This window comes from Haplochromis burtoni, unplaced genomic scaffold, assembly GCF_018398535.1.
Source record: "Haplochromis burtoni strain Fernald_Lab_line unplaced genomic scaffold, NCSU_Asbu1 Contig_597, whole genome shotgun sequence".
Lineage (NCBI taxonomy): Eukaryota > Metazoa > Chordata > Actinopteri > Cichliformes > Cichlidae > Haplochromis > Haplochromis burtoni.
The window spans coordinates 161,456-174,879 of record NW_024582958.1 but is presented as its reverse complement, the minus strand read 5'-3'; the positions used below and the strand labels follow the sequence as shown (position 1 = coordinate 174,879).

Genomic DNA, 13,424 nt, shown 5'->3' with positions numbered 1-13,424 from the left:
TTAGAAACTCGAGTTGAACCAAAGTTATTTTGAGGGGAACATTACTATTTGACATTCAAAATATGAAAATAACATAACTGTCATGGTTCCTGAGGCCTCTCAGGCTGGCCTGCCTTTTCTCTCCCTCTCTCCATTGCTTTTCTGTCTTTCTTGTTTTTCTGTCAGTATTCGTATGTGTATGCTTGGGGGTATTTTGTTTAATTTCCTTCAGGTGCTTTCTCCGCATTCCACCAGGTTTCTCACCCATTAGATCATATTTACTTATGGCTCATTGGCTAATCAGGCTGGTTACTTAAGACAGGACTAGATAGTTGTATGTATGGTCAAACCAAGCGCAGTACATGCGTTAGTGAGTACCCTGCAGCAACACCAAAGAAAGTCTGCTCACCTTTTGTTTCCAGGTAAAGGAGGTCTGAGAGAAGTTGTTGGACTATGACCTCAGAGACAGAAATATTGAGTTAATACAACTGTGATATACTGTGGAGCTGATCCATGCAACCCTGAGGTTATGTTGTAATAGTTCGTTTTGTGTTTTGCTGATGAAGAGCTGACCCTGAGGTATCTACACAGCAGCCATAATAAGAGCTCGAGTTGGAATTCTCTAAATACTGAGGAAAGGAGCTTCAATGCTTCAACAAACTGCAAAGATGAGATTGTGGAGATAATTTTTCACCTCACTCATAATACAAACATTATTGTAATATAACTACACTTATGTGTGGTGACACATAATAAAAAATAAATAAATTCTGCTCTGTTATTATTGCACAATTGTAAATGTACTTTGAGAGTGCACCTGTACATTTTCAGCAGGTTCCTAAATAGAGGGTCAAGTCTTTCTACTAGAAGATCATATCACAGAATCGTGTTACACAAGGCAATATTTTTTTTATTTCCATACAAAAAAAAGAATAAGAGGAAAGTAAAAGAGAACCATAATATAGACTAGGGCAGACCTTCCCAAAGTGTGGGGCCCACCCCCTAGGGAGGGCAGAGAGCCATTGCAGGAGGGGGCGTGGTATGAAAAGGAAAAAACACAACGACAACAATGCTTGGACACTGCTATCATGGGGCGCCTACACAAACGCAAAGCAGGAGATGAAGCATAGCTGAATATGTTTCCAAACCAACTTCATTCTAAGCCAAAGACTAGAAAATATGATGAAGCATATCTTCCCTTTGGCTTCACCTGCACAAGTGCCGAGGTAGGTCTCCCCTGCATAACTGCTTTTCCCTGCGTCGGGAGCAGCGCTGGGCTCTTCAAATCACGGACAAACAGTATCCCACATTCTTGATTTTTAGTTCACAAACACTTGTCGTAACGACCAACTACTCCTGACATTTAGAGATGTTAGCTCTTTATACAGTAAAGTTACAGCGGGATACAAATAACATCAGGCTGATCCTGCCACAATTTGTTCCCCCTGTCTAAATCACGGACAAACAGTATCCCACAGCTGTTTATGTTTTTAAACCCATTTTGCACAGAGAGGCATTTTTGAAAAATGTATTGATAGCAATGTTGAGGGTAAAATAATTACACTGTGATGCCTCTACCTTTGTAAATAGAGGGACAGTAACTGCGTGTGTGTGTATGTAAGTGTGTAAAACCTGAAGACACAGACAAAATTAGTTAATTAATCCGACTATCTGCAATTCATCTCATGTAAACAATAACGTGGCGCACAGCGTGATGTGACAAAAGGCACATACCTTTGACGTTGTGTGATGAACTCTGTATTCCTCGTCCACACATAAACGCAAAAGAGGAGTTTTAAAAATCTCAGTTTTCGGTGATTCGAAACGCGTTTACGCGTGGATGAAACAGCTGCGTTTTCAAAAGTAGGTGCGAACGTAGCGTAAAAGAGTTAGTAGTTTGTTTTCTTACTACCTGTAATTTTTTGCAGATTACTTGTATTTGCTCAATTGTTTGCTAAATGTTTGAGGTGTGAAATAAACCGCAATGAAGCAGAATATGGGTGTGCGTGGTTGGAGGATGTGTTAGTGTGTGTGCGCGCGCCGGGGGCGGCATTTTTCTTGTATAACAAAGGGGGGCCTAGCAAAAAAAGTTTGGGAACCACTGGACTAGGGTACAAAGTTAAAACACAAGTTTCTAGATTTATATAAAACAACATTAAAGAAACAAGGAAAAACATTTGAATTAAGACATAAAATTTACTTCAACCATCATGAAATGTAAGATCAGGGTTTCTCTGATACAGTTGTAAGAATTAATGCTGAGAGTTCTTCCCTGGTCAATGCCCTGTTCCAGGAAGCATGTCCAATAAACTCTGAGTTTAAAAAACAAACTCTGAGATGATTAACTCTGTAAGCCTGAGTTTCCTGTTCCCGAACAGTTGATCAAAGTTCAATCAACTCTGAGTTAAGAGTGTGTGTGAGAAGAGAAAGAAAGGTATGGAGCTCAGATACCATAAATCACCATGAGTAAATTAAGAGCTGAACCTCCATTTTGATGGAGTAGTTTGAAAAATACCAACACGTGTCAGCACTGATCATGATAGTTATTTTAAAATAACAGGAGAGGAGAAAATCATTTTCTTGGTCTATTCTGTCATCATCATCGGATATTATGAAACTTCGTGTAATGTATAGCTACAACTTCTTATACCTCCCATGGTCATTATTTACCCATGAATTAACATGTATTACATTAAAATGATCTGAAGTTGAATTTGAAATCTATTCAGGGGTAACCCGATAGCAGCAAAATGACAGAAACTGAAGATAAAAATCGAGATAAACAGATCAGACACAGTTTACTGATGGACGTAGCATCAGATAGCAGCACACAGAGTCAAGTCATTTTATTAAATTACAAAAGATGTTTTTGCCACAGTTTGACAATTTCATTTTTTAATGAAATCAAACATTTCAAGCCAGTATTTCATGCATTGATGGGCTGTAGCAACCTCTTTTTTTCTATTGAGATTTCCATAAAACAAAACAGTAGAGGCAAACGTTATACGCTCGTTTTTAGTGTAATTTTTGTGGTGACCAGGTAGCAGGTATACCATCATCTTAACATCCTCCTTTTGTTGTGTCATTTACAAACGCCGTCACGGGAATTTAGGCCACATTGCTATAACGACCCCACCCAGAGTAGGTGGTACTCCAGCGTAATGGAAAAAACACTGAAACCAAGTCGAGTCGAGCAGAGTGGGTACTAGTGAAAAAGGGCTATATGATACCCCAGTGAGATGGATTTGGGTTAGTGTGAATGAAAAATGTGTTTCATTTAAAGTCACAGACTTTAAATCTACCTTACCTTTAAATTGACCTTACCTTTAAAATTACCTTAATTTACCTTTCAAAACATTGTTTGAGATTATTATATGACTGAGTCCTGTGAGTCTGTGAAATTTCAAAATGAAATGTTCAAAACACAGACAGTCTACTGTGTGCATTTCAAACCTGACTTTAAAGTATAGCTAATCCTGTGCTCTATGGGTCTAAAACTTTAAAGAGGACAATGACGTACTACAAAAATACAATAATGTACTCAAAGTTGGCCCTGCTAAGTCAGAGTTGGAAATACGGAAACTAAATTAGTATATGCTACTATATGCTCTTATTCTCAGCTCTTAATAAATCTGCAAGAATCGCTGTCCCAATCATGACATTTTTCACTGCATGATTATAAAATCAATCCCAAAAAAACAAAGTTACAAAGCAACATCTAACTGAGAATTTGTAAGAACAAACTTCCAGCAGATTAATGTGCATTGTTAAGAACATTATGAAAGAGGAAATTAACTGGAGTGTCAGTTGGCAGGTTCAGGTGCAGCAAATGGGAGGAGTGACTTGTTTCTTACACAAATTCATAGTTTGTTTAAGAAAATCTGCTGAAATCTGTTAGGTTCAAAGAGTTTCTTAACCTGGTGAGTGACACCGAGTTAAAGTTAACTCTCTTTCTCTCCCTCATGTCAGGATTAGCAAACTTGCAGTTGTTAGTTAAACCTGCTTCCTGGAATAGAACCCACATAATACTGACCTGAATATGATTCATCTTTTCACTCAGGTGTTGCAGTGGTTTGACTTCTGCTCAGTGTGAGCTCAACAACCAACACTCTATTATGACTAACAGCTGTCCCACATGTTCTAAGCTTTAAACTTTTAATCAGTATGAATTCTCATGTGCTTCTTTAAGTGTGTCCCCTGGCTAAAGGTTTTCCCACACCTGCTACAGCAATGTGGTTTCTCACCTGTGTGAATTCTTGCATGAGACTTCATTCCTGATTTCTGATTGAATTTTTTCCCACAAGTGCTACAAGAATACGGCTTCTCGCCTGTGTGAGTTCTTACATGAGTTTCCAATGCTGATTTCTGACTAAAACTTTTTCCACAGATCCCACAAGAAAATGGTTTCTCACCTGTGTGAAATCTCATGTGTTTTATGAGTCCTGATGAGTCAGCAAATCTTTTCCCACAAGTTTTACAAAAATACGGCTTCTCACCTGTGTGAATTCTTACATGACGTTGCAGCTCTGAATTCTGATTAAATCTTTTCCCACAGGTGATACAAGGATACGGCTTTTCACCTGTATGAATTCTCACATGACGCTCCAAATGAGACTTCTGAACAAATCTTTTCCCGCAAGTGATACAAAGATATGGCTTCTCGCCTGTGTAACGTCTTAAATGATTATCCAATGCTGATTTGTGGCTGAATCTTTTCCCACAGGTGCTACAAGAATACGGTTTCTCACCTGTGTGAACTCTAAGATGTGCACTCAGGTGGGATTGGAAGTGAAATGCTTTTCCACATGTGTCACATTTTAGAGACTTTTCCCTTGTGTCAGCAAGTCTGAGACGTCTCCTCCTCTTTAGCGCTATATTTCTAGCTGATCCTGAGACTACATGCTTGCTTTCTACTTCAGGAGAGCTGTGAGAAAGGAGCTGCCCACTGTTTGATTCCAGTTCACTGTGGTAACTTTCCTGATAAACAAGAGTGTCCATGAAGGCATCAGCCTCCTGCTTCAGTCCAAGCTGCTGTCCTTCCTGACTGCTGCAGAGTTCCTCGTGTTCATCTTTAATCTGTGGAGGCTCTGGGTCGTCTTGGTCCAGACTAGAGTTCCTCTCCTGGTTACAGACCTGCTGACCTCTGACAACCTTCTCCTCATCACAGACATGCTGCTGTTGGAGGTCTGAATGGACAAATGAAGAAAAAAATAGTAGAAAAACAAAAATTTAAGAAGATATATTATAAGCTGAACCATTAGGAGAACTCTACATACTGAACATGTGGCTAATATAGAGCAGTGAAACTTAAAGTGAATGCACCGATTCAAATTGTTTTTTAGTTTTACACCCTTCAAAGATCAGCTTCGTGGATGTCTGTGATGCTGTATATGAAATATAAAGATGCTGGTGTGTTTTCTGTTAAATGAACGCGGATGTGTGGGTACAATTGTATCCTGCTAAGTAGAGGTGAGAATGACCACAGGCTTCATAATGCTATTTTTATTTACTTTTTGCAACATGAATATTGGATATTGCAATAACATGTATTGCAGTTTAACAGTTTTTCAACTGCGATGTATGTTCTCAAACCTTTTCAGTATCCGTTTTATTCCAAATAAACTCCTCTCACTACAGCTATTATTATTATTATTATTATTATTATTATTATTATTTTCTTTCAGCAAAATGAGATTGCCAAGATTACCAACACTGTTACTAAAAGCTGTTATAAATTCTGCCAGACAAAGTCTGTCTTCTATCAGTCTGTGATTGAATGGCATCAAGTTGACAATTAACTGTGATATATCATTGAAAATCACATGCCTAATCACTGTCTATGCAGACAGCAATTCTTCTTATCCAGGGGAACACTAAGGCATCCTCAAGCCAGCTGTGAGATGTCATCTCTCCAGTGTGTCCTGGGTCTGCCCCAAGACCTCATTCTGGTGGGTCATGCCCAGCTCCTTTTGATGTGGAGGAGTAGCAGCGACTCTATACTAAGCCCCTCCTGGATGGCAAAACTCCTCACCCTATCTCTAGGAGAGAGGTCAGTGACCCTATGGAGAAAACTTATTTCTGCTTGCTTTTATTCGCAATCTCATCTTTTTTGTCAGTACCCAGAGCTCGTGACCATAGGTGAGGGAGGGACATAGAATGACTGTTTTACTGTACGTTCTGCATTTCTTTAGTCTCCCAATCTGTCAATCTCTCGCTTCCCTCATGAACAAGACCATGATATATGTATGAACTCTTCCACTTGGGCCAATAACTTGTGCTCACTCAGGCTGAGGACCATGGCCCCCAGATTTGGAGGTACTAATTTTCATTCTCACAATTTCACATTTGGTTGCGACCCACTCCAGTGACAGCTGGAGGCCACCATCTGATTAAGCCAACAGAACCCCATTATCTGCAAAAAGTGAGATTCTGAAGCGACCAAAGTGGAGGCCTTAAGCCAGCTGGCTATGCTTTTAAATTGTATCCATAATAATTCTGAACAGACTCGGTGACAAAGGGCAGCCCTGGTTTAGTCCAACATCTACCAGAAACGAGTCTGACTCATTACCAGGGGTGCAGATAACTGGTACGCATGTGTGACAAAAATTAAGAAAGCATAGTGACACTTGTGTTACCAAGTGCCTTTGGCGTACTTGACAATGTCATTTAACCTTACACATTTTGCTTGTCACCACCTAAATGTCCAAAAAACAACAGACAATAAGTAGCTTCTTTGGTGTCTCGCCACCAGCTAAGAAATGCTAACCAGAGCCAGTGCTGAAGAAAATACTTTTTCAGAAAAGTTGCCACTGTGCACTAAAATGTGGTGAAAGATTTGCCTCTCTCATCTACATCTAAGAGACAAATCAGGTGCATTTTTAAAGGCCCAAAGAATTGTAACCATCCTTTATTTGACAAATGTGAAAAGGGCAAGGAGCACATGAATGTTAGTCATTGCTAATAAACAAGCCATCCGAGAAGATATGTGCAGTTGCCCCCTTAACAGACGGCAAGACAAGCGAAATGACGAACAGAGGTAAGCCCTGTTTAATATTTTTCTCCTCGCTTCCACAAAGTTTAACACACACATCCCATGTCTTCATATCCTTCTTTATTGAGGCAGCTAGGTGTAAACGTCAGACGTGCATGTCATTCACTTGAAGGGGGCACACAGATCATGCAGAGCATTGCTCACACCATCAGCGGGGAGTTATGAGCCAAATTGGAGTCTGCTGAATTTGGATCTGAGGACATCACAAAAAACGAGAAGGAAATTGTTTACATTGTGTCCGTGTCCAACAACGGAGACTTTCTTGGACTGACTGCACTCGGGGCTGACCAAAAGACACAGGCCATAACAGATGATTTGTGAGACTTTTCCAGGACACAGGCTTGGATGACTGGACAACAAAGTTGGTCGTTGTGTGCACAGACGGGGCTGCTGTCAACATGGATATGTACAACAGCGTCGTGCTAAAACTCTGGCAACTTGCTGCAGTTGCACATACTGGAAAATTGCCTAGAATCAGCTGAACACAACGTTCCTTACTGAGAGACATTTAATCGCTCTGTGGTCAAACTGCTGCAGTTTTTATGCAAAAAGGTGGAGCAAAATACAAAACTGCACTGAAGAAGCTGCGTGACAAAAATGGGATCCCCTTTGTGAAACTGGGCGAGTTTCATAATATCAGGTGGCCTGCATGGACGCATGAAACTGTTAAAAATATTATCAATTGTTAGCCATTAAAATGCAACTGGCTACGAGTGACAACAGTGATTTGTAGCATACATGCTTAACATTGGCAGCATTTTAAAGACCACAACCATTAGGTTTCAGAGGGAAAAGCGGATCATTGGAGAATGTAAGGATGAACTCATCGTGGCCATTGGACAGTTTATCCTTCTGCTTGATAGTGATAGGCCACTATAGGGCACACACTGTTTCTAATGCTCTTGCTGACAGACACAAGCAAAGTTACCCGGGGGTAAATCAGATACGACTCCCTCAAGTCATGCAATCATTTCTTAGTATTTGATCCTTCAACATGGCCTCAAGAAAGCAAGTACTCCACAGTTTCAGAAACACAACAGTTTGCAGGATTCTCAAGAAATACGAGGTCACCTTGCAGCTTGACAAAGACACTACTGTAACAGAATGGATGTGATTAAGGCAGGCAGGAAAACGAATGGGAGCCTCTTCTGTGTATGACTTGGTCCATCTCTTGGTCCTCACCTGAGTAGATCACTTGAAAAGTTATCTGCACCCCTGTTTATCACCAGCTAACAGGTGTGCAGGTCCTGTACAGCTCCTAACACGGGCCATTCATTCATATTCCTGAAGCAACCCCCTCAGGACTTTGAGCCGAGTCCCCTCAAGTGGTGCTTATTGACGACGACTCATTCAGACTGACTGCAACATGTTGGCAATCTGTCTGGAGAGTGTCTCTAAGCAAGAACACAGCTTTTACTTGCAAGGGTCCTACAACCTGTGTGAGAGTGACTGCAGTTAGCTCATGTTCAAGGTTTTCTGCATGTTCCAAAAACATCACATCTCTTTGTTTTTTCATTGATTTTTAGGAACAATGTACATCTCAACTTTGTTTCTGAAGATGCCTGAAAACAAGGAGTAAAGGCAACGTTACCCCAGTTGGGGCAGGGATAGCTACTCAGCTACCCCTTAGGTACCCTTGAGTAAGGTACCGTCTCTACAAATCCTTGATTCGCTGAGTGAACGGGTTAAATGCCGAGGACTAGGCAATTTCCTACAGGATTAATACAGTATACATTAGGGGTGGGGGAAAAAATCGATACTGTGTAGTATCGTGATATTTTGTTTGCTAATAATGTATCGATACAGGGACAGCAGTAATCGATATGTTGTTACAAAAAAGGTTTTTGTGCTCTGACTTCAGAGCATGTTGATCCTTTTTCTGAGCAAGAATCCTGACATTCCTTCACTGTCCAAATGTGTTTAACTTTTTTTTGGCAGCAATAAACATGACAGTTTACTTATTTTAATTTAAGACATGTTTTATTTTAATTAAGTTTAAAACTTTTTTATTTAATGTAAAATTATATTTTGTTTTAATTTACTTTCTAATTCTTCAGTTGCTGAATGGGCTGCATAGTTTTCATAAATTACATAGTTCAGAATAGCTATAATTGTACCAGATGGTTGCATTCAGTTAAGTTGGACTAGACTGTAATACAAACCGTTCAGTTTGTCAACAATAAAACTGACTGAAATGAGAGAAAGACTGAGTGCGAGACTTTGATATTAGATAAAATTAATATTGATAAAGTTTACCTTTATGTACAGAATCTGAATATCGCAAAATATTTTAAAAAATTGCAATAATATCGTATCGTGCGTTAAGTATTGTGATAATATCGTATCATGGGATGTGTGGTGATTCCCACCTCTAGTATACATAGATTTAGAAAAGTAACAACCCTCTCTTGCCAAACAATGTTAGCTCATTATGTTTTTTGCCTTAAAAAAAACAAAGTGGATGAAATAAAACTTGATTTCAACTAAATAGAGACAAAACTGAGATTCTCCTGTTTGGAAACAAACATCCATGATTACAACTTAATTCACATCTTGAATCTATAGGGCACTGAAGACCTCAACCTGGTTGGAAAATTTTGGTGAAATCATAGATGAAGAATTTAGTTTCACTGACTGTATCACAAGGCTGTATCATGGATATCATTTCTGTCTTTTTTCTGTTGTTTTTGGTTTTAATTTAATCTTGTAAACCAACTTGAATAACTTATTGGTATTTGAGAGGTAATATACAAATACATTTCCCATAGCAGAAAGAGATACATTCATGCCGCTTATTAAAGTTGGACCTTGAGGAAGAAAGGATGCCCAGGTATAAAATCTTCATGCAGAAGAGATAAGTGGTCCTTCCCAGTTCAAAAGACTGGATCTAAGGCTACGTTCACACTGCAGGTCTTAATGCTCAATTCCGATTTTTTTGATCAAATCCGATTTTTTTGTCTGCTTGTTCACGCTAAAAAAAAAAAGTGACATCAAACACACTCTAGTGTGAACCCTCAAAGCAGCCAGCATGCGCAAAAGAAGACGTCACACACAATGCGCTCTGTTTAGACCCAGAGCAAAAGTATTGTTTGGCTGTTTCGGACTTTACGTTTCCCAATTTTGCTTTAAATTATAAAGTTATTGTGTTATTTACATAATAATGATCCTTATTGCTGTTTTAGAGAGGAGCAGTGCTTCAAAGGATAGTTGCAGATTTCTGTCAGAATCTGCAGATTATACAGTACAAATAAAATGTTCACGTTTCTCCAACGTTGTCTTCCCAACAGTTTCTCTGGATGGACAGGAAGCGTTCACGATGTCTTCTCCGGTGCTGATAATTGCCATCTGTCTCGTGTCAGTGACGTACAAGACGGATTTCATGCGACATGACCGTTCAAACAGCAGTTGCTTTCTAAAACATCAGTTACGTATCGGATTCACAGCCACATATGAAAGTGACCCAGATCGGATTTGAAAATATGATTGGATATGGGTCACAGAGGGTCAGAAAAGTCGGATTTGATGTGCTTTCGCCTGCAGTGTGAACGTAGCCATAGAGTTCACAGTTGGTAATTCCAGCAGAGACACCAGGGGCATCTGTTTAAAATGTGCTAAACAAATAAATTTCCCTTAACAGAAAGAGATGCATTCATGCTGCTTATTACAGTTGGACCTTCAATTCTTCCTGTGCCTCTAAAAATAAATGTAACTTTAAACTCCAATTAGGATCCTACATGACTCATATTCATTGTTATTACGACAATCAGTTTTACATACCTATTCTGTGTAACTTTATCTCAGGTTTGCAGATGGTCCCCAGCAGTCTAATCTGCTCTTCCCTGGACCAGACGATAATGCCTTCATCTTGCTTCAGTCCAAGCTGCTCTCCCTCCTGACTGCTGCAGAGCTCCTCCTGTTCCTCTTTAATCTGTGGAGGCTCTGGGTCCTCCTGGTCCAGACTGGAGTTCCTCTCCTCCTCTTCATTGCAGTCACGTTGTCGTGGGAAGTCTTAAGCAACAAAGAAGTACAGAGTCAAGGTCACAACTGTGATGAGTTTTCACAAATATTTTACAAATGTGTGTCAAAGTCTGAATAAATAGTGATAATTTAAACACACATTTTTACAGAGACAGTGAGCCAGGGCTCTAGACTAACTTTTTGCCATCGGCGCAGCAGTGCATCTTTAAAAACTTAGGCGCACTGGCACAAAAGTTAGGCGCACTCAAATTTTTCAACCACTTAACACCGCAGTTTTACATGTGCACTTTTTGGGGGGGGAAGTTGCAGTCCATACAGACAATATTCATTTCTAAATTATTAACTAACAATCTTGTACTTAAAGTGCTTTGTCAATATTGTAGAAAATGTTAAACTTAATCATCATCTTGGCCTCCTCTGACGACCTGTTTGTTGCTGTCTGCTGCTGAAAGGCAATGGGGAGAGGGGACACTTGGGCAGTGCATTGTTTTGCAGCATATAATGTGTTTTCTGGATACACTGTGTTTTTTCAGCGTTCAAAGACAGATGGCACCATGTTAGAGCTGGCTATGAACTTCAGATGGATCAGGCCTTAACTTAACAAAAAAGTTATCAATAGTTCTTTTCATCTTTTCTTATTACCCACAGCTACATCCACTTCTTTCGGGCCTCACTAGGGCTGCGTATCATCACTGATTTCTATAATCCATTAGATTCAGGTTCTCAAAGTCCTGATTTGATTCAATTTAGTCTCAGACAGTCAGAAATATTATAATTCTGATCATTTATCAGTACGGATACATGTGAGACTTCATCAGAATTGTGAACATCACAGCAGATGCTTTTGTGTCAAAGTAACTGAGAATAAAACACAGAAAAACATGAAGGAGATTTTTCTGGCCTGGCGTTTTATAGCAGATAACCTTAAAAATATTCTATAATTTTGCATAATTTTAAGAAGTTTAAATTTCTTCAGTATTGAACAGCAAAAATTAGGCTTTAAGTGATCGCACCACTGAAAAATTTGGTCGCATTTGCGACCACATTGCTCGCACTCTAGAGCCCTGTGAGCTCAGATCACACCATCACTGGTGTCACACTTGTGTCAATCAGATTAAATAAAATGTGTAAATATTGAAAAAATATATAGTCTTGTGGTTTCTAGTCAATATGATATCAAGTTTGATTCAACAAGAAGAGGTTTTAACTCACAACGGTGACCATGAACATGCACCAGTCCAACATAGTCCATCACTGGACACTGAACCACAGCACTGATAAATACCCAGTTTAACATCTTCTAGTAAAGTCACTGTATCTTCAATCGGACCCTGAGCACTTGTTTTCACTTAGGAGACACATTTAGACATCATACTTTGCTTCAGTGATTGTTTTCTTGCTTTTGCTGCAGATGTAAAGACATTATTTATAGAAGTATTTGTAACATGGACAGATTTTGTTCTGATACTTTGGAAAGTCTGTCACTGTGTGTGTTCACTTTGAGGCTGTTATAAAAAATAAATGGAATAAACAGTTGGTGTGGACGCTCATCTTCATCAATGTTAGTCAGCAGACAGTTTTCACACTGTCTCATTAAGAAATGATTTGATCGCACCACTGAAAAATTTGGTTGCATTTGCGACCACATTGCTCGCACTCTAGAGCCCTGTGAGCTCAGATCACACCATCACTGGTGTCACACTTGTGTCAATCAGATTAAATAAAATGTGTAAATATTGAAAAAATATATAGTCTTGTGGTTTCTAGTCAATATGATATCAAGTTTGATTCAACAAGAAGAGGTTTTAACTCACAACGGTGACCATGAACATGCACCAGTCCAACATAGTCCATCACTGGACACTGAACCACAGCACTGATAAATACCCAGTTTAACTTCTTCTAGTAAAGTCACTGTATCTTCAATCGGACCCTGAGCACTTGTTTTCACTTAGGAGACACATTTAGACATCATACTTTGCTTCAGTGATTGTTTTCTTGCTTTTGCTGCAGATGTAAAGACATTATTTATAGAAGTATTTGTAACATGGACAGATTTTGTTCTGATACTTTGGAGAGTCTGTCACTGTGTGTGTTCACTTTGAGGCTGTTATAAAAAATAAATGGAATAAACAGTTGGTGTGGACGCTCATCTTCATCAATGTTAGTCAGCAGACAGTTTTCACACTGTCTCATTAAGAGTGTGTGTGCTCTTCCTCAACTATCACCGTTTGCTCCTCTGAATTCATCACCAAAGTAACAGCTTCCTGCTCTCAGCTAACATCAGCTTAGAGAAATCCTGGAGATGCTGATAAACTTTCAGATTTATCACCAATCAACCAAACACTGAAGAATCTGAGCTTGAACAGCACAGAGTTAAAAACACGTCCATACCTATGATGTGTGAGTTTCTGTC

General features: G+C 39.4%; 1 protein-coding gene across 4 annotated transcripts in view; it reads right to left on the bottom strand.

Annotated features, from left to right (window-relative positions):
• Nucleotides 1-2,003: 2,003 nt before the first annotated feature.
• Nucleotides 2,004-13,424, bottom strand: part of LOC102303743 (zinc finger protein OZF) — a 25,069-nt gene continuing 13,648 nt past the window's right edge. Inside the window, exons 3-4 of one of the 4 annotated variants that reach the window (XM_042214655.1) lie at nucleotides 10,808-10,958; nucleotides 2,004-5,165 (exon numbers count right to left, since the gene is read on the bottom strand). In XM_042214655.1, coding sequence (XP_042070589.1) covers nucleotides 4,135-5,165; nucleotides 10,808-10,958 — 1,182 coding nt within the window. In that variant the 3' untranslated portion in view covers nucleotides 2,004-4,134. Of the gene's footprint in view, nucleotides 5,166-10,807; nucleotides 11,039-13,424 lie in introns of all 4 variants that reach the window. The other 3 variants (XM_005949133.3, XM_014329895.2, XM_005949134.3) reach the window with 3 other exon arrangements.